The 27,044-nt window shown below is 35.9% G+C and overlaps 1 protein-coding gene and 1 long non-coding RNA gene across 2 annotated transcripts; one reads left to right on the top strand and one right to left on the bottom strand.

The window, feature by feature from the left end:
• Nucleotides 1-5,707: 5,707 nt before the first annotated feature.
• Nucleotides 5,708-8,266, top strand: LOC125660437 (uncharacterized). The gene is made up of 3 exons (XR_008798709.1): nt 5,708-5,823; nt 7,055-7,166; nt 8,128-8,266. It is a non-coding gene; the product is annotated as an uncharacterized LOC125660437 (long non-coding RNA).
• LOC130050272 (E3 ubiquitin-protein ligase TRIM71-like) lies at nt 7,198-11,168 on the bottom strand. The gene is made up of 2 exons (XM_056149869.1): nt 11,093-11,168; nt 7,198-9,811 (listed from the first exon to the last, which is right to left on the bottom strand). The coding sequence occupies exon 2, from the start codon at nt 9,779-9,781 to the stop codon at nt 8,099-8,101; it is 1,683 nt and encodes a 560-aa protein (XP_056005844.1). The 5' UTR covers nt 9,782-9,811; nt 11,093-11,168; the 3' UTR covers nt 7,198-8,098.
• Between the last annotated feature and the right edge of the window lie 15,876 nt (nt 11,169-27,044).

Below are 27,044 nucleotides of genomic sequence, written 5' to 3' on the forward strand. Positions count from 1 at the left end.
TGAGAAGGAATTTAAAAAAAATGATAATGGAGGAATTTCTAGCTCAGGTGACCTGAAAGAAGTACCCTGATCTAACAAGAGGCACCAACAAAAAGCCATGGATTACTCCTCTCAGCCAAAATACAGACGAAGTCAACAAAAATTCCATGGGCTACAACATTCACCAGGGTCGCTTAATTTTGTTTTATAATTCTACTTTTCATTTTTGTTGGAACTCCCAGTCATAAGAATAGTCATACTATATTTAGCAAGATTCATACGCAAATCTTTTTCACATTCATGCGGAAATGGCTATCATTTCAATCGGTAAAGATATCGAAGACAAAACCATTGGACATGTAGATATATTGAAATGGACTGAACAAACCTTAATCTAATTGAAGATAATTCAACAAATTGTAGATTTGTGGTTTTTGATCTGAAAAGGATGCTTTAACATATTTAATACATCTAAGGAGTAAGTGTCTAGTTTGTTTGCATCATGGGATTCGGAAAGAAGTAATTTGTATGAAAAATCAATTAAGTTGATTATTCAGAAAGTACCCCATATTTCTATAAATTTCATCTCATTCCATACAAACTAGACTAATATTACTTTATATTCAATTAACTACATTTGCATAAAAAAATGGAAGGTCGCTATGGAATTTTTTTGGCCAAATCATGTCATAATGATAGCATACAGATTTAGAGATGGACGATCTTTTGTGACCTTGACCTCAATATTTGTAGCTGTCTTTCCTTTAAGATCATCCACCTTTGTAATAGCCTCTAGGTGGCCTGTTAGTCCAGTTTATCCCATGTATTTTGTGATTAAGCCAATGACTTTATGTAATAGTATATAATCAAAGGTTTACACGGTCGGAAAAAAGTGAAAAGTATAAATATTAATACATCTACATTGAATCCCAACCTATGGTTAAGTATCGGATGTTAATGATTTGTTACAAAAACAATCAATGTAATCTATTATGTGAATTGTAAATGTAAAGAAGAATATAAAACAGATATCAAACAGGTTGTTCCAGTATGTATTCCTTTGATAACCTTTTGTACAAAATCATTCAACGATAATTTTGTTCTTTCCACATTACTGAGCGCACAAATGCAATCACTCATAAATCTCGATGATACATGTACATATACTTTGCAATCTCCCCTCCCCCCCCCCGCCCCACCCCAGATCCGAGCATGATGCATCTATGAATGAACTTTTGAAATTGAATAGAGTACAGTTGTTTATTTTTAAGAAATTAATTCGAGCACTTTTAAATCAAATGTTCAGGAATGAATGATTGATAATATAATCATATGTATAGATATATATGTATTTCAAAATTAAGTATTATCTCCCTTATGCATAGCTCTTATCCTTAGACGAATTTGACTCGACTTTTTTGGCACGCTGTTTTTGGCTATAATAGCTCTAAAACTTCACTGTTATTTCGGATTTCAAACATTTCGGTTGAACATCACTGAAGAGACATTATTTGTCGAAATGCGCATCTGGTGCATCAAAATTGGTACCGTATAAGTTTTACATGTATATAATTACAGATGTACCTATACCGGCTTTTGAGGAAATATATCGAGATCTGGACTGACGTTTCAGTTGTTTTTAATTTGCCGATCCCGCTAGTCAGGGAGTTTTTACATATCATACTAAATAGGATATCATGATAGGATCAATAAACAATCGCGTTTAAAGTAAGCATTTCGCAAATTCCATGGTCGATATAATGATCTAATTTGTAAATACGACCTATGTTTGGGTTAAATGCTGTCTGACGTGTTTAATAGCGATTGTTAAGCCGTTCTTGGTACACTGATTTTGACTACGGATAACTCCTTTTACATGATCAAGATATAGGGCTCACGGCGGGTGTGATCGGTCAACAGGGGATGCTTACTCCTCCTAGGAACCTGATCTCACCTCTTGTATATCCAGGGGTCCGTGTTTATTCATTATAATTATTATGTAGGGGATTCAACTTTGTTCAAATGAGGGACAATGTCCTTCTCGAAGGGGAAATAATTATAGAGAAATAGTGAAATAACACTGACAAATTTTAGAATTTTTCTTCTCTAGAACCAGCAGGCTAATTTCATCGAAACTTGGTAGAAATTATCCCTGGATGAAAGGAATTTAAATTTGTTTACATGAAGGGCTATCTCCCCTTCAAAAGAGAGATATTTACAAAAAATCAACAACAATAGGGAGGAGTCATTTAGAAATCTTCCTCTTAAGAACCACTGGGCCAGAAAAGCTCAAATTCATATGGAAGCTTCCTGATATTGTGCAGATTCAAGTTTGCTAAATTCATGGCCTTTGGGATAGAGTAGCGCCACAATAGGGAATCAGCTTTTTACATGAAAATATATAGGAAAAATCTTTAAAAATCCTCTCAAAAAACATTAGTCCAGAGAAGTTCAATTTTCCATGGCAGCTTTCTGACATAGTACAGATTCATGTTTGTAAAAACAATGGCCCACGGGGGTAGGTTGGGGTCAGAATAGGGGATCAAAATTTTACATGCAAATACATGTATGTAGGGGAAGTTTTTATATATGGGCCAAAGTGACTCATGGGTCCATTATTTTCATATTGCATTAGAAAGGTCAGATCGGGCGGAGTATTCATGTCCTAATTATATGAATTCTTATTTTCAATTTTTCCCATTTCAACAGATACATGTACCGCCACGGTGGCCGAAAGGTTAGAGCGTTCGCCCCGCATGCGGAAGTCCGGGGTTAAAATACCGACCGCGACATACCTAAGTCGTTAAAACAGGTAGTGACAGTTCCATCGCCAAACGTTCGGCATCAGGTGCGAATTTCACAGGTCTTCGGAGATAACCTTAAAAACGGTTGTCCCGTGTCACAGTAAGTGTTGCACGATAAGGAACCCTCACTGCTCAATGGCCGTAAACGCCGAGCATAGGTCTAACTTTGAAGCCCTTCACCTTGAAAAATCTCGAGCGAGACGTTAAGCTAGATACAATCAATAAATATTCATGTGTATATAGAAAATACATACATAAATAGGAATATGCAGCAGATACAATGCCTATATAAGCCCTTTCCATAGGGCAAAGGTCAGTTATGACAAATTAAAATGAATATAGTACATGAATGTATAACAAAATGATTGAAGGTGAAGATAATTGAAGAAAAAGAAATTTACAATACTTATCACCAAATTTATTTAACATGAAGTATTTTCTTTATAATATACTGCTGGGGTGCTTTTAGTTAAAAGGATTTTTTTTTAATATAGAAAATCTATGTAAAATCATGGTGTGTTGTTTACAAAAAACCAGTAATAAAAAAAAACAAAAAAAAAACCCAGCAAAAACATGCAATTTTTTTTTCTGTTTTCAGCTTACTTATTAGATAAGTTTATTATTTTAGGCCCATAAAGCATATCAGTAGGACAGCTTATAAGGAAAGAAATTTCATTTTTTTTAAAGAACATTTACTACAGGCTATATGAACTGTAAACTACACGTGATATATTGAGAGGGCTTCCATTTCATTCCAGTTTTTTTTTTAATCTGTATCATTTTATCAATTTCATCTCATTAAAATAACACAAAATAGTCATTTTGACTATATAGAAAGCATATTTCAAGCCCATTAAAATCCAGTGGCCCATTTCACAAATTCAAATTTTAATCTTAAAGCACTGTACATAATCTTCTTTGATAATTCTTCACCAATAAATCCCTGAATGAGTCAAATTAAGTACACACTGTATATACACAGACGCTAAATCTTGCATGATTAGTTTTGGCGTAGTTACGCTCATATTTTGGTATAAGACAGAAATAAAATATGTATGACCTTAGTTGTAAGAAGTTTTGTGATTTTAAATGACCACAGGAGCTTGCGGGGGCTTCGCCCCCTGGGCTGCAGCAAGGCTTCAATCCTTAGGCCCCAACAGGGCTTCGCCCTGGACCCACTGAAAGCCTTAAGACAGACCCTTGCCTCGTGAAGTTATGCCCCTAACTTCAATTTCTGGATCCGCACCTGGATTGGTATCCTATCAGGGTATGCATCAAGAAATATAACTCCTACAGTTTTTGCTGTTTACTACGTCACAGAAATAGAAAGGTTGTCTTTCTTGATTGATCAGACGACACTTTCATCCTGTCAGACAATGGACTTGCGTCGGAGGACAGTACTTAGTGATTGTCAGGTAATGTACTATTAGGTAAGTTATCATAAATTAATTACTGGATTACGTCAGAATTTTATTTACTGCAGAATATGGTTTAAATGAGAGAACTTCTAGTCTAGCTAATTCATGCTGTACCGTCGAGATCACAGGCACTGAAGTATGAAAGGTGAAGATAACGAACAGTGATCAATCTCATAACTCCTACAAGCAATGCAAAATAGAGAGTTGGGCAAACACGGACCCCTGGACACAACAGAGGTGGGATCAGGTGCCTAGGAGGATCTGATGCAATCTGATTAAAATAAGATGTTTTATCCGCTCAGCTCCTTTAACTTATTGCTATGTCGCTACACAAAGATCATACGGGATGTCTTCAGATCTTTATGTAGCTACATAACGGAGTGGATCTAAGATATTATTTTAATCAGATTGCTGAAATATGGATACTGATTAACCCCCCCAATCAAATTGATAATTTCTCTGAAATGTGTGCATTCCCTGTCTATAGACCTTTATGATAAAATGAGTCGGTGGAAGGCCAATCTCTAAAGCTTTCAAAAAGCGTGAAACGATTCCATAAATCGAAAGAGGGATGAGATAGAAAGGAATCTGCACATTTCAGAGAAATTATCGCCGCAAAAAAGTTCTCAAGCGGGGGGGTGGGGGGTTGAAAAAGGCCTCATTTTGTTCCATGAACATCCTCTTAATCTTGTACTGAAGCGCCTAATTAATGTAAACGCAAATAACTGAAGACATTTTGAATTATTTGCGCCCCTACATGCATGTAAAACTTTGATCCTCTATTGTAGCCCCACCCTAACTCCAGGGCCATGTTTGATTAAGCTTGAATTTGCACTGTCTCCGGGAAACTTTCACGTAAATTTCAACATGTCCAGCGATTCTTGAGAAGATTTTTAAATGCCCCCACCCTATTTTTGCATTTCGTGATTCTTTCCTCTTTATAGATGGTATGGCTCTTCATTTGACCAAACCTGAAGCCCCTTTACACAAAGGATAATTTATATCAACTTACCAAGTTTGATTGATATTGGTCCAATGGTTCTGGAGAAGGTGAAAATGTGGAAAGTTCACAGACAAAGGAGAGACGAAAGGTGATCAAAAAAGCTAACTTGTTAGGTCAGGTGAGCTAAAACTAACTATTTAAGGCAGTGCCGGATTTAGAGGGTGTATAGGTGTTTACCCCCCCCCCCCCCCACCTTGTCTGAACATTTTATCAAAAATGGTCTTGTATGCTATTTTAAGCTCTTCAACCCCCACTCCCTATTTTGATATTTTTGTCAAAAACCAGAATCAAAATGACGATTTATTCATATATTCGTTTTATTTTTCAAATAATTTTCTTGTGGTTCCAAATAATTATGCTTTGATTTTTACATTTAAATACAAGGAACCCTGTTCTTTGAGGAATTTATCTGATATAATATGATAAAACATTTCTTTTGATAGATCTGAGAGATTCTGGTTGAACTTGAGTATATGAAAATCAAAGTATGGTGCGAGGAGACGATTGAATGTATAGTTCTTCCCAAATCGCAGGACCCACACCAAAGCCAGTCTACTGGACTTATTCTTCATAACACTGACCATTCCACAAAATTCATTGATGGTCAGATAAGTGACTGGTTAGTCCCACAAGCAGGGAAAATTTGTTTCATTTGAATCTGAGAATAACTCTTGTTTTCCATTCTATCAATCTACCTTGCTGTTTGCTGAATTGTTAATTCTTGTTGATTATTCACCAGTCAGAAATACAAAAACAAGATTTGTCAGAAGACAACATAGCTCGCCAGAAGCACGACTCTACTTCACCAACACCCCCTAGTCCCATTAGTTCAAAAGATTAAAGTTTTTGAAAATTAGGCCGAAGCCCAAGGTCAATAGGTGCGGGTTTCGATACTATATCTAAGGCTTGGTCATGAGATATCTAAATATTAAATATCAAAGCCATTTTACTTTTGGTTCAAAAGATATAACAAAGTATAAAGTTTTTGAAAAGTAGGTCAAAGTCGAAGGTCAAGTTTACAAGGTCAAATGTCAAGGTACCAAAACAAAAGAAAGGTCTCTTCATGAAGCATTCATATGTGAATTATCAAAACCCTATCCCCTTTGATTCAAAAGATTAGCCCAGGTTAATGTTTTCAAAAAGTAGGTCAAATGTCAAGGTCACTAGATAAAAAGTCTTGGTACCAAATGAATGTTCCCTTATAAGGCATATGTGGTCTAGAGGGAAAGCGTTCGCCCCACATGTGGAAGGTCGGGGTTCGAATCTCGGCCGCGACAGACCTAAGTTGTTAAAACAGGTAGTGACAATTCTATCGCCAAACGCTCGGCATCAGACGGAATGTCACGGGTCCTCGGAGATGACCTTAGAAACTCATGTCCCGTGTCACAGTAGGTGTGGTACGCTAAAGAACCCTCACTGCTCAATGATCGTAAGCTCAGAGCATAGGCCTAAATTTGAAGCACAGGGGCTCGGTTATTATTATGTACACATGATACACCTTTTTTAAAACCTCAAAAAACAAAACAAAAAACCATCCGAATTTTGGTGGTGGGTTTTATTTATATAATCTATTATTCGGACACAAATCATGCAAAACTTCCAATTTATTATTCGGGAACAAATGATACAAAACTTCAGTATCTGACAACCGAGCCCCTGTGGTCTGGAAATCGTCCCGGTGAGCTAATCAATTTACAAAATCTGATGATAAATCATAGTTTTACCATTAATAAGTGTTAATATTGTTAAGATTGTCTGAATCAAATCTGTACTTTGTTGAGGTAAATTAATACGATATTCTTGGAAATTGAGTTTGATAAGATTTCTATTTGTCTGTGTTGATTTTGTAGGACTGTGGAGATACGCGTTGTGACGTCATTGATGGTAAACAGAAGACTGTGACCTTGGATCAGAAGACCGGACGTTTGGGGGTCACTATATGTTACTGTACTACACAGCTAAGTAAGTACTCAGTCATAATGTAAGATTGTATTCTATAAATGTTTATCTATAATATATACATTGAAACATAATACAAATACCAAAAGATATACACTGTAATTTAAAACTTGACAAACAGAATAATGTTCAATATACGCCCAAGATAAATATAACTTTATCAATACACATGTTAATTACACATCATACACACTTTTGTAAGCATCACATAGTTGTAATTACTTACAGTTTTAAACAGGTCCAGTCCAAAGACTATTTCTACCTACGTAGCTACTTATAGCTACGTAGGTATTTAAACCTACTCCAGGTAGCTATTTTTAACTACTTTTTCCTTTACTTGCATTTCGTGGTCAAACGCAGGAACGGTGCAATATGGTGTGTACCAAAGATCTTGATTCACTTACACTGACGATGAATACCACAAAAATATTGGACAAAAAATGTTTACTTTCTAACCTTTCAAATTTGCATCAATAACAACACCCAGTTCCATTTTTTAGGAGCTTATGATCAAAGCTACGTGATAAAAAGTGTAGAATGTTTTACAAATCTGTATTAATTTTAAAGTTTACCGTCATGCATTTTTACATCAAAGTTTTTTGGGGCGAATTATCATGCATTTCCTTTGCATTCTCCACCCTCATAAAGTATTCAAATTTACACTCCGAATTTTGCAGTGCAGATGCACAACATGCTACATAAAACGACTGACCTGTTAAAAAGATGCGCCTTAATCATTATTTATTTATATTTCCTAAAACAGGTAAAAGTATTAAGTAGAAATAGCTACTTTAAGTACATATACATGTAGGTTTAAATAGCTAGGTAATTAACATGGTTTTTATATCTGTAATTAACACCGTGCTTAGATCTGTAATTAACACGGTGTTTGGATCTGTAATTAACACAGTGTTGAGATGTGTAATTTACACCGTTTATAGATATTGGATTTTCTTCACTTTAGCAGTGACACACTCAGCCACAAAGAGGTTGTCTCTGATGTCCACACATAAACCAAATGGACCGCGTAAATCACAGTGAATGTAACGGAGGAACTGTCCGTCCTGATCTAGGATGTGGATACGGTGATTTCTATAGTCTGCTGTCAGGATGTGACTCTGGCTGTCTGTAGTGATGCCGACTGGAGTAAATGATTGCTTGGTATTAGAGGGATGACCAGTGTATCTAAATCGGAGTTTTCCTGACTGATTGACCACCACTACTGCATCAACGTCCCAGTCAACCACACAGATATCCAGGTTCCTGTTTTCACTGATGTGACGAGCACGTGAATAGAGAGGACGGCCCTGATCATCAAACTGAATGCTTTGTTTCTCTGTGGAGCCAGAGTAACGCACGACTTTGGATTGTTTTCCATCATCACTGTTCATGGTAACCAGGAGATCACCAGAGGCGGTACGGCAGACACCGTGAGGTCCCCACCCCTGTAGTATGAAAGACATCCACCTCTGTAGTGTGATCACGGTCTGTATCTCTTTATTCTTGACCAGGTTTATAGTCTTATCTCTATAGTCAGTATAAACAAGATCCCCGTCCCGTGTCACTGCTATGCCCCCTGGTTGTCTCCCTGACTTGGTTTGTATTGATGTCAGTAGTTTACTCCGGAGGTTGAGGAGCTTCATGATTTCGTTATCCCCGCGTGTCCAGACTTGTTCTTCACTGACACAGCTAACACCGTATAGTCTGCTATACCCAGTGTCTATGGTGGCGGTGACGCGCGGTTCATCAAGCAGTGGTTTGACTGGAGGAGACGATACAGCTTCTGCTGACTTCATTATGTAACCTTGTTCTTCTGTGTTAATGGATAATGGCGACAGAGAACCAAACATTTCACGGAGCTGTTCTGTGTTTATTTTCTGAGCTGACAAACTTGGTAATGTAACTTGGACTTTTGGGGGTAATCTCCTGAACTCGGCATTCCTAGATTTGTAGGTAGAGATTAGGGAGACGTCATTGGATTCCAATATTGCCTTCAGATTTAGAATGATTTGTTTGAGTTCAGTAATACTGTGTGTGATTTCATCTGTGTTTTTATTTAAGACAGCCAGATGTTTTGTTTTCATCTCCGCTATGTCGGATTTCCGTTTGTTGACAATGGCGGTGATCTCCCGGTGTAAGGCTTCTCCTTGTTGGTCGGCAGCTGTGGTCAGTTTCCCGTACTTCCTTTCTAACTCGGCTTTCTCAGTTTGGACATCGGAGACAATTTCTTCATATCGAGGGTAAATTCTGGTCTCGAGTTCTTCCAAATCTTTTCGTAAATCTTGTGTTTTAGCGCTGAGTTCTTTCTGAATATCTGATATATCGTGACCTTTATGTTTACCAAATAAGGCGCAGGTAGAACAGACGGGAAGGTCGCATTTCTTACAGTGAAGTTCACACTGTTTGTCGGGGTGGCTGTGGCATTTTGGGTAGTTAGGAGTAGAACTTCTCTCGATGAACGGTATGACTTGGTGTTTTCTAGACGAATCCAAGAGATGTTTTCCTACACAGTTAGTACAGAGATTTATATTACAACGTTCACAGTGACTCTGTAGGGGGGCAGTTTCACAGGAGTCACACAGTAGGACGTCTTGGGCACTGCGCCGGGGTTGCAGCATGTCTGGTGTCTGGGTCACATGATTAGTTCACTGTTAATAGAGAAATGAACATTATTTCTAGTGTCAGTTTTCAATTGCAGGACATGAAATAAATATTGGATATAAATCGTTTATAAATAAACATTGGATATAAATCGTTTAGATGGGAACTTCAATAAACAATTTTACACGCTAGAATTATACCAGGATAGATTATTATTATATTTTCATCATACATTTATATGTACGTATAGTACAAATATATACATGTACTACATCACCCTCCCCCCTCCCCCGAATTTCTAAAATTCACGTTATAATGACCAGTGTCATCAAACCTGTCTCAGTTAGGCAACGAAATTAAGGGGAAATACTCGCTAAATGCGAGTTAGAAATTAAAATTGCGAGTGAAAAATCACAAGTGATCACAACTTTTTGCGAGTGAAAAAGAAACCGATCTCTTTTTCCGGATTTCCTTGGTTTATTGGCTGTACTTTGAAGTTTACAATAAGTTAACAATAATTTTTGCATAGAAACGCTTTACAGAATGAATATACAAATATTGGAAAAGTAAACATGGATCGAATAAACAACTAAGGCCAAGGTCATCTCAGTCAGTGATGTCGAAGATGGCCTACTTCATGTACACTTTGGGCGTCTCAGAGACGTCTGATTTAAATAGCAAGCATGTTGATCTCGTCCGTGTTTACATGAAACAACACATGAAAGTGTTAGTGTCACCGCTTCACGCGGTGTCCTTCTGTAGTCCATAGTCAAACACTTAGAGTTCGGAGTGTTTTTTTTTCAACTAGAATTTTTAGATGAAATTTCCAAAAGCTTTGAACATACAGTTTGAATTGGCACAAACAGTCTTCAAGATTTCAAACCACATGATGTTGTAAATAGGTGGTAGATCTCTGGACAACGAGTTCGCCGCACAAATGTACCCTATGACTCTCATCATGCACCAATGATACATGTACATGGATGTTGTCTGATAATTCATTAAATTTTAAATGAAAGAATTCTCAATATTATTTTTATTATTGCACTTTAAAGAAGATTTTAAAAGATTTTTTCCTATATTTTGATATAGATACACGCTTGTTTTCTTAAATTCCTGTAAAACAACCATCGATTGAAAAATGCTAGTAAAAGTTCCAATTTTGCTAGTTGGAAAATACTCCACTAGCTAAAATTTGCTAGTAGTGAAAAAAGTTAATTTCGATCCCTGTCTCATTAATAATTCTGATCAAACACATATCTTATTATACATTTATAATGATTTGGTGGCACTGTGATGTTAACATAATAGTAATAATTTTGTGTCACCTGTAAAAATCCAACATGGCTTCCCTTTTCTTTCGACCTTCCGTGTAGTCCCGTGCTTTAAATACCTGTACGTGACGAGATCGACCCTGTATACACTACATAAGTACGTGTTATCTACTGCTTCAATAGATTTAAAGTCCACATTGTTATCAAATTTTGAATTAGCTTTTGTACTATTACAAAATAAAGGGGGGGGGTGTATTAAACATGACTATGTACAAATTGGCAAGTGCGCGTTATAGAAGTAAAAAGAATTGATCTTGCATTTCATTCGTAATGTCACAGAAATTGTACTGTTATAAGGAGGTTTGCTACACCGGAGAAATTGTACTGTTATAAGGAGGTATGCTACGCCAGAGAAATTGTACTGTTATAAGGAGGTATGCTACACCGGAGAAGTTTGATATGGATAAAAAGTAGAGGATATTTACAACACTATTTTGAATTTGAAAACTTTCAAATTTACTTTATTTAGTAAAAAAGAAAGCAATCTGATAAAAATTTAAAACCCCTACTGGACTCGAACCCGAGATCTACAGTTCAATGGTCGACGTGCTAACCTACTGAGCTACTCATCTAGGCGATGGATTTTGAAATGAATAGGCAACTATTGCTGATATTTATATTTTCATCCATGTTTTAAACTGCTAAAAGGAAGTCAGCCATTATCACGATGTAAAGTATCTCCTTACAATTTCCCGCGGGACATCGCCTCTGGACATCACCTCTGGACTTCATGATAATATCCCATCTACACACTGCTTCTATGAAATTTCATCGAGCTGTCAACCCGAATATCTAAACATTTATTCATAAAAAAGGACATTTTAAACGAAAAGAAATTAAATGACAACAATATCGTTATGTTAGTTAAACAATTTATTTGGGATGTACCTATATCATTTGCCATAACTTGAACTAAGATAAAAGATACCCTTTAATATCATATATTTTTCTACGCTAGATCGATTGACAGATTCGGGAGCGGATCGTTTGATTTTTTCGTGATTGATTGATTGTGTCTTGTTTAACGTCCTCTCGAGAATTTTTCACTCATATGGAGGCGTCACCAATACTGCTGAAGGGCTTCAAATTTAGGCCTATGCTCGGCGCTTTGAGGGTTCTTCACCGTGCCACAACTACTATGACACGGGACATCCGTTTTTAGCTCACCTGATTGCCTGTCCGTCCGTCTGTAAACTTTTTACATTTTCGACTTCTTATCCAGAACCATTGGGCCAATTATAATCAACTTGGCCAAAAGTATTCTTTGGTGAAGGGTTTTCAAGTTTGTTCAAATGAAGGGCCATGCCCCCTTCAAAGGGGAGATAAGCACAAAAAAGTTTTACATACAAATATATAGGAAAAATCTTCTCAAGAACCACTGGGCCAGAAGAGCTGAAATTTACATGAAAATTCCCTGACATAGTGCAGATTCAAGTTTGTTAAAATCATGGACCCCGGAGGTTAAATGGGGCCACAATAGGGGATCAAATTTTACATACAGATATATAAAGGAAAGATCTTTAAAAAATTTCATCTTAAGAACCACTAAGCCAGAAAAACTGAGATTTACATGAACGCTTTCTGACATAGTGCAGATTCAAGTTTTTTTTTAAAGGATAAGGCCACAATAGGGGATCAAAGTTTTACATACAAAAATATAGGGGAAATCTTCTAAAAAAAAAAAACAAAAAAAAAACAAAAAAAAAAAAAAAACAAAAAAAACTACCGGGCCAGGAAAGTGGATATGTGCAAGAAAGCTTTCTGACATAGTGCAGATTCAATTTTGTTGAAATCATGCCCCCGGGGGTAGGATGGGGCCACAATAGGGGATCAAAGTTTTGCATACAATCATAGTAAGTAATTTTAAGTAAGTAATTTTATTTATTATAGTGGCATGTGTATATATATTCATACATCCAATTTTATCACAATATTCAAATCAATAAACACCCGGCCCGTCGGGCCTATATGCCTCTTTAAACGTTGATATAATAATATATAATGCAAATAATTGCGCATAATAACATTTTCTATAATTATATATACATGTACATGTGTATACATGTATAATAAGTATATAATGTATAAATAGCTCATTTGTTGATTTTTCCAAATATAATAGATTGTCTAAGAGAAAAGGAGGAGTACAAGTATTTTGCTAATTGTCTTGGGTAGTTTGTTATTAACATTCGAAGAATCTCTACATCTGACATTGACATTTGATCAAATCCCGTGTTTTCAAACAAAGTTATTCTGAGTTTAGAATACAATGGACAATAGAGTAAAAAATGAATTTCGTCTTCCACACAATTTAATGAACACAATAAGCATATTCTTTCAACAGCAGGTTCCCCATAATATATTCTTAAAGGTAAAATACCACATCTAAACTGCGACATAATTGACCTAAAGTATTTTGGCATATCCAATGTTACACAATTTTCTCGACCAAAGGTTGATTTTATAGACACATAAGTTCGTAATTTAGGTACTTTAAATACTTCATTTTTCCAGATATTGGAGTAATAGTAATGCATATTTGTTTGAAGAACATTCATTTCTATTAACAATTTTGAGTCAAAATAACTTTCCAGTTCCAAATTTTGCAAAATTTCTTTCAGAGCACTACACCAGTTGTTTGTACATATATCATAATCCATTTCAAACACTTTTCTAGTAATGCGTTCACTGTCAAATAACAATACTCTATTCCAAAATCTTATCATATTAATCCATCGACGATATTGACTGGGTATCCACCCCGTATCTCCATAGATTGCCAATAAAGGCGCAAAACGATGTACTCCCTAAAAATATCTAATGGCTCGATTTTGAACATTATCTATTGACTGGAATTTTTTGAACCCCCAAACACTGGACGAATAGTCTAATATAGGTAAAACGCAAGAGTAAAATAATTTTTCGTAAGCAGTGAATCCAAATTCTTTATTATTGTGTATTGTAGAAATAATTTTTCCAAGTGCCCGTCCTCCAGCTTTAGCAAGGTTTTCTGCATTTTTTGTAAAATTTCCAGTGTAAGTAAATATGATTAAATTATGGCTATCTACTATTTCTAATGTATTTGTTCCAATAGTGAATTCAAACTCTGTTCCTTTTGTTCTAGTTTTACGGAAGTGCATACATTTGGATTTTTCAGTATTTATAAGGACTCTCCAACGCCTGCACCAGTTGTGCAGTTTTTGTAACATACATTGTAATTCTTCCGGTGTCTTAGCTATTAAGGCTATATCGTCTGCATATAATAAAACGGACAGCTTTTCATCTGCGATATTTACACCCACATCCAAAGAGTTTATTTCATGAACAAGGTCAATTGCAAAAATCGAAAATAGAGTTGGAGATAAGTTATCCCCCTGTTTAACACCAGTTTTACAGCTAAACCAGTTTGTAAGTTTTCCATTTACTCGAACTCATGACTCTGAACTTTGGTAAATATTCTTGATCGAGTTATACATTTTACCATTTACATCATTCAACAGAAGTTTATACAGCATCATGTCTCTATCTACAAAATCAAAACACTTCTTTAGATCAATAAATGCAACATACAGATTTTTATTATTCTGAATTAGACTGTTCAAAGTAAATACGTGATCTTCGCAGGATCTCCCTCTTCTAAAACCATTTTGTTCATCTGCCAAAATATCATTATTCTCCAAGTAAGTAACAAGCCTTTTATTAATAAATGCACTATAAAGCTTACTGATACAGGATAGGAGACTGATACCTCGGTAATTCATTGGCAGGCGTTTGTCCGAGGAGGAATCCTTAAGAATAGGACATATGACAGCTTTCCTCCAGATGGAAGGGATGATACTTGAATCAAATATAAGTTGAAAGAGATTACGTAATGTTTTTATTATCATTGGGAATTTTAGAACACTATATGGAATTTCATCATACCCACTAGCAGATTTAGATTTAGAGTGCAGTACAATATCAGAAATTTCTTCTAGCGATATATCATAATTTAATTCTTCATTGCAGATGAATGATTGAAGTTTCATATTATTTTCCAACCTTGTTTTTTCTAGCCTTGAACTATCGTAATGATCTTGAAAAAAATCAGTATTCACGCTACCGTTATACAAATTTTGGAAATCAATTTTGCCATCTATTTAAAACTTCTCGTTCATTAGTAATGATATTTCCATCTGTATCTGTGACCTCCATTGGAATATATATTGTATTTCTTGGTCCAAGCTTTTTGATTTTATTCCAAAATTCATTTGGGTTTGATGAACTCATATTCTCAATGTCTCTAGCTACAGTTTTCTTGTAAGAGAGTTCGGTGCGCCTAAGTGCCTTGTCAAAAATATCCCGTGCTTCAATGTATTCTCGTCTTAGGGCCGATTTAACATCTTGTTTACCTTTATATTTCACAAAAATATTTTCTTTTTCTCGTGTATTGTTCCATAAATCACGTAATTCATCATTCCAAAAAGGCTTTTTATTTTTCAGACGTTTACTTGAGTTTTTGTGTACAATCTTTGGGATAGTTTCCATTTCTTTTAAAATTATTTTACATAAATTGTCATAAATGCCATCTACATTTCCTACGATTTTCTGCTTTTTTCAATTTGATCTATTACTATTAATAAACCAGTTCTAGTCAATTCATTGGACATAAAATCAAGTGGGATCCTATTCAGATTAAATCGTGGTTTAGTGCTTTCGACCTTTTCAGATTCATGTATTAAGCCATATTCAGTAACACTGAAATCACAAGTAATAGCCGAGTGATCCGGGAGTTTTGATTTCATACCTAAGAAATCATGAAACTTGAAATCATCTACAATAGACTGTACTGTAAACACATTAAAATTTGTAACATATCTAAATATATCTACAGGTATACATATATAGTCAACTACAGATTTACCTTTTCGTGAAATACACGTAAAATTGTCATCTGGAAATCTGACATTCAGAGCACAAAAGTTTGTTTCATTGAGAAACTCAATAAATTCATGACCATGCTGGTTTATAGTGTTGTCTATAGGTTTACGAGTGGTAATTTCATCAACATCTTGTATTACCTCTTGTAGGTTGCCTATTCTACAATTCATGTCACCCAATAAAAAAATACCATTATTTTCATTGTGCAAATAAATCTGGGACAACAGATGTGCAAAAAAAAAAAAAAAAAAACCCCTGAGCATCCCGTCCTCTGTTTGAATTTTCTGGTGGGAGGTAACGAGTAAATACAATGAATTCAAAATCAGAGTTGTGTTTAGTCAACTTAATTCCTAAAATGCCATCATAACATTTATCGATCACAGAAATACTAAAAAGTTCAGTTAACCAGATTTTTACAAGAATTCCAACCCCCCCTGATGCTTTACGTGCATTTACGTGAATTTGTTGTCTATTGAATCCTATCCACCTGTACCTTTAATATGTATTTCTTTTTCTTTATATAAGTGTGTTTCACTTATTGAAATGATGTCACAATTCATGGCATTGATAATTTGGCTTCTAAGTTCTGCATTTTCGTCGGTCCATCCACAGACATTAATGTGATCTAGTTTTATAGTGTCTATGGGCCGGGGAGGTTGCTATTGATGATCCTGATCGCGGTTGTTGCTGTCCGCGGAGAAATTGCTGTGTTGACGGTCAGAATATTTCTTTACTATCCGTCCATTCGAAGTGATACGGAATTGTTCTCCATTCGGTAGTTGAGTTAGTAGTGTTTTCGCATTAAGTTCTAGGAGCCTCTCGGTGTGGGATTTAGAGGACCTTAAGAAAACAGATTTGTACGCTTGACTGCCCTTCAAGTCGCGTTTCTTCCGTAGTATTTCTACTTTCTCCTCGACAGTTGCGAAACTGATTTTCACTAACCCTGGTTTCCCCTGAATCCGACTCCTGAGCCGAGCAGCCGCGACTACACTAATCGAATCACTCAGACAGTCAACAAGATCCTGTGCAACTTGTAGAATGTCCTCATCGTCGGACTGAGGTATATTACTAGCTATTATGGTTACCTCCGAATCCTTGACGGTGCTCGAATGGTGAACAGCTGATCCAGGTTGAGTTGCGTAACTCTGTCCTACTTTCTCTACCTCTTTCACTCGATGAATAAGAGACTCAACCGACCGTGACAAACTGTCGATCTGGCTTTGCTGTTTACCAAGTTCAAGGTCAAAATCTGACCGCATTGCTTTGAATTTACTATCAATACTAGCCATGAACTCATTCTTGAATTTATCAAACTTACTATCGAAAGATGAACGTAGTTCTTTCTGACCCTTCTGGAGCTGACTCACAGCGTCCGCTATTACAGTCATCTGGTCAATGATTTTGGTTCCAACGTCATCACTGTCACCACTGTCCCCTCCGCCATTTTCAACATTTTGGATGAAGGTTTGGGAGTTTGCCCGTCTGACGACCGTCTACGTGTCTGTTTGTCTCTGTTCTCTGTCATTCTTAATCACTCACAAATGGTGCAGCTGACGTGACCTTTTATGCACACACCTCTATCGTGAAACCATTTTCTCTTCAGTTCCCATATAGGGAAAATCTTGACAAATCTTCTCAAGAACCACTGAATCAGAAAAGCTGAGATTTACGTTTGTACATGAAACCTTTCTGACATTGTTCAGATTCAAGTTTGTTAAACTCATAACCCCTTGGGCTAGGATGGGGTCATGATATGGGATCGAAGTTTTACATAACTAATAAATAGAAAAAAAATCTTGAAAAACTTCATCCTTAAAAACCATTGGGCCAAAGAAGTTTACATTTGCACAAAAGCTTCCTGACATAGTGCAGATTCAAGTTTGTAAAAATCATGGTTTCTGGGGGTAAGAGATCAAAATTTTACATACAAATAGGGCCTCCGTGGCGGAGTGGTTAGAGCATTGCGCTTAAAATCACACGGCCTCTCACCTCTGTCGGCGCGGGTTTCAATCCCGCTCGCGCCGGTAAGTGAGAAAGTTTACCAGTTTACTTTCGGAAGGTCGGTGGTCTCTTCTCAGGTACATTGTATCTGGGTTCTCTCTTCCACCAATAAAAACTGGGCACCACCATATAACTGAAAAATTGTTGAGTGTGGCAGAAAACATCGAAACAAAACAAACATACAAATATATAGGGAAAATCATTAAAAATCTTCTGAAAAATCACTGGGCCAGAAAAGTTTACATTTACATGAAAGCTTCCTGACTTAGTGCAGATTTAATTTTGTAAAAATCAGGGCCACGGGAGTAGGTTTGGGTCAGAATAGGGATCAAAGTATTACATGCGAATATATAGGACTTTTTTTTTTTTAAATATGAGCTAAGGTGACTCAGGTGAGCAATTTGGCCCATGGGCCTCTTGTTATGGTAATCTTCGAGGACCCTTGACATTCACAACTGATGCTGGGCGTTTGTCGATGGAACAGTCACTCCCTGTTTTAATGACTTGGGTTTGTATTGTTTAAAAAAAATAGTTTATTGATCAAATCAAAAGAATTGGGAACAAGTTCTAACAACTGAAGTCCCTTTCCTAGGTCTGTCGCGACTGGGATTCGAACCCCGACCTACCACATGCGGGGTGAACGCTCTACCTCTAGGCCACCGCGGCGATTCTAATCTTTCTTGAGCATGGCCTTGTTATGTATTTATTGTCAATGTGGTGATTATATTTATTAACAAAATCTTATTAATTCATCGTTTTTCAAATTGTGACATATTTACAACTGTAATTACAGGTCTTTGTCTGAAGGCACGTGTACTTTTGAAAATGCACGACCCATTGTACCAAGCATATAGTATAGTTTTATGTACTTTGTGACAGTCACGTGATATTCGATTGAAACAAAAGAACTCCTTTAATAAGGCTGATAAACTGAATTCGTATGAGTTTTTTTTATTAAGTTTCATTTCATCTTTATTCAGGAATCTCGTTTATGGATGTGTGTTCAGCACTCATTGAAGAGTAGGAAGACTGCTACCTGAACAATATTTCCTCTACACATCGTTTGTTGACATGCATGCGCTTGGTCACGTAGGATAGTGTGATGATCTTGAGCAGTGAAATCTTGTCAATAAAATTTGTGTTTTCGAGAATAAATGAAATGTAATTGCATCAGTATTAACTTATCATATAATTAATCAATACGAGGACAGAAAAGATTATAAAAAGTAGGCTCGATTTCGAATTGGGATACACATGCGTGCAGCCATCTAACAGGTGTCCGCTCTATTTCACAATAAAGTGAATGGAATATTTAACCTGTTATCGCCATAAATTCAACCTGTCATCGTATTATTATAATACAACTATATATCCTGGGAGCGGATTTACATAAGCTATTGCACGACTTGCTTTCCAATCGATCTCTGTTGTTACTTGCATTTTGTAATTACACTGTACATATTATGATAAATGCATGGAATAAGTAGTGTATCTGTTAAATACGAAACGAAACGACATCTACCGTAACGAAACAGATTGTATAACTGAATTTTTTAAACTATAGTAATTAAGAATGGTATCTTAGTCCCCTGTGAAAGTTACCACATATAAATGAAATTCACCTTCCTAAAATTGATGTAGTCTTTCGGGTTGACTGATACATAGTTTTAAACGTTGGAATTCCCCCTCCCTCTTTCCCAACGTATGGGGGTGGAGGTAGCCGGAGTCGGATCCGCCTTTTGGGCAAAAATACGTCTTTTAGTATTTTTTGTTCTCTCTCTCTCTCTCTCTCTCTCTCTCTCTCTCTCTCTCTCTGTATGCATGCATGTGTGTGTGTGTGTGTGTATTGTTGGTTTTACAAGATCTAGATAGACAAATAAATTGGTGCAAGACTTTAGTTTTAGTGTTCATGAATATATGAGTTTTGTTAAAACGCCGAACTGAAAACGTAGGGTTTCGGTCATATGTGTGGTGTGTATAAAACAACGACAAATCGTTTAATACAAGTAAAATGGAAACGAATAGCGACATTTTTATGTTCCCCAAACAAAGTTTGGGAACATATTGTTTTTACTCTGTTTCTTATTATTATGTTCCCCAAACAAAGTTTGGGAACATATTGTTTTTACTCTGTTTCTTATTATTATGTTCCCCAAACAAAGTTTGGGAACATATTATTTTTACTCTGTTTCTTATTAAGGTCTTCCGTTTCAACGGAAGACCTTATAGTGATTCTTATGTTTCTTTTCCTCTATTATTATGTCTCCGAACACAAAGTGTCGGAGACATATTGTTTTTGCTCCGTTTCTTATTAAGGTCTACTGTTTATTAAGGTCTTCCGTCTCCTGCGGAAGATCTTACTATTATTGTTCGCGTTCTTCTTCTTCATTATTATTATTATTAAGGTCTTCCGTCTCCTGCGGAAGACCTTACTATTATTGTTCGCGTTCTTCTTCTTCATTATTATTACTATTATTTTCCTTGGTAGTACACGCGTTTTTCTCAGCCATTTCTCGATCGATTTTCACGAAATTTTCAGGAAAGATGTCTTTTGGTGACGAGACTTTGCTTGCAAAATTTCGTGCTTGACGTCACTTCCGGTCAGGAGTTATCTCTCTTTTAGTGACTTTTTGAAGGGCCTTGTTGTCCACACATCTCCTCCGTTAGTTTTGAAGCTAGAGTCTTGAAATTTCTACACAAGATAGAGTAAACATATTAGAAGATTTGTGGGGGATTCGATTTTACCGGAGGCGATTTGCCTAAAGGCTCGCCTGGACCTGAAAAAATGGATGCCAACATTTTTCGCCGATTTCGGCGATTTTTGACCTTTGATCTCCAATATCTTTTTTGTTGCAAATATTTTGTTAAGACATGTAGAACAAAAGTTGTGCACATTTACGAGATCTTTTCGAAAATATCAAGATTTAGGGGCTAGCCCCTTAAATTAGGGATCTAGAAGGGCTCAAAGTCTAGATCGAATATCTCAAAGATCGTTAATATTTTGGTATAAGTCAAAGAACAAAAAATCTTCATCTCAACAATCCAAATCTATTCATATAAAAATTTAGGTCATATGTTACGTAATAAGGGATTTTAAGGGCCAAAACCATAAATTTTTTACCCCTTGTATCTCGAAAACGACAAATATTTTGAAAAGCAATAAAGAACAAAAGTTGTTCAGAATGATGATCTGAACAATATGCATATTTCGTTTTTACCCTATGTGGCCCCGTTAGGGAGCTACAGTTTGGCCCCTAAAAATTACTTCTAGAAATAACTCGAGAACGGTAAAGAATTTCTAAATACTTGTTGAACAAAAAATGTTTGAAATGTCATGACCTCTCTTACGATATCAAGCAAAAGGGGCTGACCCTTTAAATTAGGGGCCCAGAAGGGTCCAAAGGTTGATGAGAATATCTCAGAAACTATTAATATTTTGTAATAAGTCATTGAAGCGGAAATGTTCATCTAAACGAGCTTGTTCTTATGAAATCAAAAAGTAGGTCATATGTTACGTAATAAGGGATTTTAAGGGCCAAAATCATAAATAATTGACGCCTCATATCTTGAAAACGACAAATATTTTGAAAAGCATTATTGAACAAACGTTGTTCAGAATGATAATCTAAACAATATGTACATTTCGTTTTTTCCCTATGTGGCCCCGTTAGGGAGCTACAGTTTGGCCCCTAAATATTTCTTGTAGAGATAACTCGAGAACGGTAAAGAATTTCTAAATACTTGTTGAGCAAAAAATGTTTAAAATGACAAGGCCTTTCTTACGATATCAAGCAAAACGGGCTGGCCCTTTAAATTAGGGGTTCAGAAGGGTCCAAATGTTTTTGAGAATATCTCAGAAACTATTAATATTTTATAATAAATTGTAGAAGCGGAAATGTTTATCTCAACGAGCTTGATCTTATCAAATCAAAAAGTAGGTCATATGTTACGTAATTAGAGATTTTAAGGGCCAAAATCGTAAATATTTGACGCCTCATATCTTTAAAACGACATATTTTTGGAAAAGCATTATTGAACAAAAGTTGTTCAATGTGTCATAACCTATCGATCAATATCAAAAAATGGGTCTGTGGGCCTCATGGCTCGCCTGTAGAGTCGATTTTTGTCGATATCAGTCGATTTCAAAAACTTGTAACTGGTAAATATTTTGTAAGGACATATTGAACAAAAGTGGTTCAGTTTATCGAGATCTATCGATTGATATCAAGAAATAGGCCTATGGTCCTAATGGCTCGCCTGTAGAGTAGATTTTTTGTCGATATCGGTCGATCTCAATCACTTTTTACAGGTAAATATTTTGTAAAGACATATAGAACTAAAGTTGTTGAGTCTATAGAGGGCTAACAAATGACATCAAGAAATAGGCCCGCGGGCCTTATGGCTCGCCTGGAGAGTCGAATTTCAAACGAATTTCACCGCAACTTTGCTTCAGAAGCTTATGATATGAAAAATTGATTATATCTAAAGTGTCTTAAAGTCGGAAACTAAATTGGGACTCATTTGTCTTCTTTTTTTTTTTTTTTTTAACTCCGAGTGCATCAACAAATCGGACGGAAGACCTACTCGTTGCTCGCAACGAGATCGTGTCTAGTTATTATTATTATTTTTTTTTTCCCTTTCGTCTCCGAGACCGTTGGATGGATTTTCCTGAAACTTTCACAGGTTATAGGGAACGATGGCACCTCGAGGCATTTTTTTCATTTTTTCAAAATTCACTTCCGGTCGCAAGATATGTCCAATTTTCGTCTTTTTAAAATATATCTTGTCCAGAGTTTTTCTCAGAAACGGTAAAAGATAGAGTCACCAAATTTTCAGAGTTAATAGATCTCACTTTGTAGGCGTGCAGTAGGGGGTTAAGAATGACGGCCGTCACTTCCGGTCGTCACCGGAAGTGATTAAATGAATCATATATTTCAAAGTTTTTTCTTTCAAACTGAAACCTATATCGATTTACTAGGTCTGGTTCTAATTCTCAAAAAAATGTTGACCCCACCGGAAGTTTAATCTCCAACTACCGGTTATATCAAAGAAAGATTATTCATTCTCTCATTTTTCAGTGCCATAAATCTCGATCATAAAACAAGTTAATGATTTGAATTTTACATATGTTATAGACACTATAAATGTCTACAGTCAATTTAAATATTTTTGCAAAATTCACTTCCGGTCGTGAGATATAGGGTGGACATATTCAAACCTTGTTTTTTCAGTTTCTCAATAATGAATATAGATAGACGCTTAAAACTTGTAGAGTTGATCAACTAACATTAATCCATTGTACACATACATTCAATTTTTTTTGTCCGTCACTTCCGGTTTATACCGGAAGTATTTGAAAAAATGTCGATTTTCAGATTTCTTCGAGTGATTTCTCAGAGATGGCTGAACTTTTCAGGAATAATGTCTTATGAAATGACCTTGCCATAATTATTTTTGATTTTACAAAATTCAATTCCGGTCGGAAAATATAATCGATTTTCTGTTTCTCAAAAGGAATTTTGTCCAGCATTTTTCTTGGAAAAGGTAAAATATAGGTTCATCAAATATTCAGGAATGATCAATCTCCGTTTGTAGGCGTGCAGTAGGGGGTTGAACATGTTGACCGTCACTTCCTGTCGTCACCGGAAGTGATGGAAAGAATCGCAAATTTCAAACTTTTTCCTTTAAATTGAAACCTATACTAGTTTATTAAGTCTCTTTCAAAGTGTCAAAAGAATATTGACTCTGTCGGTAGTCAAAACGACTACTTCCGGTTTCTTGATAAAATATCTTTTTACTTTTCGTGTCTTTGTCCCCAAAAATCTCGCTTATATTTGAAGTCTTTCATATGATTTTCACATGTCTTAATAAAAGTATCAACTTCTAAAGTTCTGATAATTTTGTTTTTCAAAATTGACTTCCGGTCGGTAGTAACCTACTACTTTTTCTTTCTTTAGTCTACTTCTTTTTGTTGAGAACTCTTTCAGATAGAGACGTGAAATTTTCAGGGAATATAGACAGTAAAGAGTCGCTATTATTTATAGGAAAACGCATCTGAATAGTACTTCCGGTTGTCACCGGAAGTTACGAGAAAGGAGTAAAAAATTCGATATTACATTTCTCATTCATTGTTAAGGCACATTTTTTGATCCATTTAAATGGTTTTCGTAGGAATAGAAAGCTCTTTACCGGAAGTGGTCTAACGGAAGACCTACTCATTACTAGTAATGAGTGTCTAGTTAAGGTCTTCCGTCTCCTGCGGAAGACCTTACTATTATTGTTCGCGTTCTTCTTCTTCATTATTATTATTATTTTCCTTGGTAGTACACGCGTTTTTCTCAGCCATTTCTGGTTCGATTTTCACGAAAGTTTCAGGAAAGATGTCTTTTGATGACGAGACTTTGCTTGCAAAATTTCGTGCTTGACGTCACTTCCGGTCAGGAGTTATCTCTCTTTTAGTGACTTTTTGAAGGGCCTTGTTGTCCACGCATCTCCTCCGTTAGTTTTGAAGCTAGAGTCTTGAAATTTCTACACAAGATAGAGTAAACATTTTCGAAGATTTGTGGGGGATTCGATTTTACCGGAGGCGATTTGCCTAAACGCTCGCCTGGACCTGAAAAAATGGATGCCAAACTTTTTCGCCGATTTCGGCGATTTTTGACCTTTGATCTCCAATATCTTTTTTCTTGCAAATATTTTGTTAAGACATGTAGAACAAAAGTTGTGCACATTTACGAGATCTTTTCGAAAATATCAAGATTTAGGGGCTAGCCCCTTAAATTAGGGATCTAGAAGGGCTCAAAGTCTAGATCAAATATCTCAAAAAAACGTTAATATTTTGGTATAAGTCAAAGAACAAAAAATGTTTATCTCAACAATCCAAATCTATTCATATAAAAATTGAGGTCATATGTTACGTAATAAGGGATTTTAAGGGCCAAAACCATAAATTTTTTACCCCTTGTATCTCGAAAACAACAAATATTTTGAAAAGCATTAAAGAACAAAAGTTGTTCAGAATGATGATCTGAACAATATGCATATTTCGTTTTTACCCTATGTAGCCCCGTTAGGGAGCTACAGTTTGGCCCCTAAAAATTACTTCTAGAAATAGCTCGAGAACGGTAAAGAATTTCTAAATACTTGTTGAACAAAAAATGTTTGAAATGTCATGACCTCTCTTACGATATCAAGCAAAAGGGGCTGACCCTTTAAATTAGGGGCCCAGAAGGGTCCAAAGGTTGATGAGAATATCTCAGAAACTATTAATATTTTGTAATAAGTCATTGAAGCGGAAATGTTCATCTAAACGAGCTTGTTCTTATGAAATCAAAAAGTAGGTCATATGTTACGTAATAAGGGATTTTAAGGGCCAAAATCATAAATAATTGACGCCTCATATCTTGAAAACGACAAATATTTTGAAAAGCATTATTGAACAAACGTTGTTCAGAATGATAATCTAAACAATATGTACATTTCGTTTTTTCCCTATGTGGCCCCGTTAGGGAGCTACAGTTTGGCCCCTAAATATTTCTTGTAGAGATAACTCGAGAACGGTAAAGAATTTCTAAATACTTGTTGAGCAAGAAATGTTTAAAATGACAAGGCCTTTCTTACGATATCAAGCAAAACGGGCTGGCCCTTTAAATTAGGGGTTCAGAAGGGTCCAAATGTTTTTGAGAATATCTCAGAAACTATTAATATTTTATAATAAGTTGTAGAAGCGGAAATGTTCATCTCAACGAGCTTGATCTTATCAAATCAAAAAGTAGGTCATATGTTACGTAATTAGAGATTTTAAGGGCCAAAATCGTAAATATTTGACGCCTCATATCTTTAAAACGACATATTTTTGGAAAAGCATTATTGAACAAAAGTTGTTCAATGTGTCATAACCTATCGATCAATATCAAAAAATGGGTCTGTGGGCCTCATGGCTCGCCTGTAGAGTCGATTTTTGTCGATATCAGTCGATTTCAAAAACTTGTAACTGGTAAATATTTTGTAAGGACATATTGAACAAAAGTGGTTCAGTTTATCGAGATCTATCGATTGATATCAAGAAATAGGCCTATGGTCCTAATGGCTCGCCTGTAGAGTCGATTTTTTGTCGATATCGGTCGATCTCAATCACTTTTTACAGGTAAATATTTTGTAAAGACATATAGAACTAAAGTTGTTGAGTCTATAGAGGGCTAACAAATGACATCAAGAAATAGGCCCGCGGGCCTTATGGCTCGCCTGGAGAGTCGAATTTCAAACGAATTTCACCGCAACTTTGCTTCAGAAGCTTATGATATGAAAAATTGATTATATCTAAAGTGTCTTAAAGTCGGAAACAAAATTGGGACTCATTTGTCTTTTTTTTTTTTTTTAACTCCGAGTGCATCAACAAATCGGACGGAAGACCTACTCGTTGCTCGCAACGAGATCGTGTCTAGTTATTATTATTATTGTTCTTTTTCTTACCGATTTTGTGCACGCGATTTCTCAAAAACGGTTGGATAGATTTTCATGAAACTTTCAGGAAAGATGTAAAATAGGATTGTCTAGAACTGTCTTTTTTTGGTTTTGCTAAAATCACTTCCGCTCGCAAGTTACGGCTGTATTTCCGTTTTTCAAATGACATTTTGTCCGGGCGTTTTCTCATAAACGGTTAAAGATTGAGTCTTCAAACTTTTAGGGATGATAGATGGTGACTTGTAGCTCTGTAATCAGGTTTATCATTGCCATCCGTCACTTCCATCCGTCACCGGAAGTGAATAAAAGAAACGTCAAATTTCAAAATTATGCTTTTGAAACAAAACTTGCATAGATTAATTGGGTCTCTTGTGTCGTTTCAGAAAATGTTAGTCTTACCGGAAGTTTAACCAGCAACTTCCGGTTTTTAGAGAAAAACTTTGGAAAAATGGTTTTTCTTTGCTATCATATCTCTCGCATATAAAGCAAGTGTTTTTGTGATTTTCAAATATATAATTGACATTATCCATCTTCAGAGTATAGTGATTTATTGTTGTTTTTT

Source organism: Ostrea edulis, chromosome 9 (assembly GCF_947568905.1).
Source record: "Ostrea edulis chromosome 9, xbOstEdul1.1, whole genome shotgun sequence".
NCBI lineage: Eukaryota > Metazoa > Mollusca > Bivalvia > Ostreida > Ostreidae > Ostrea > Ostrea edulis.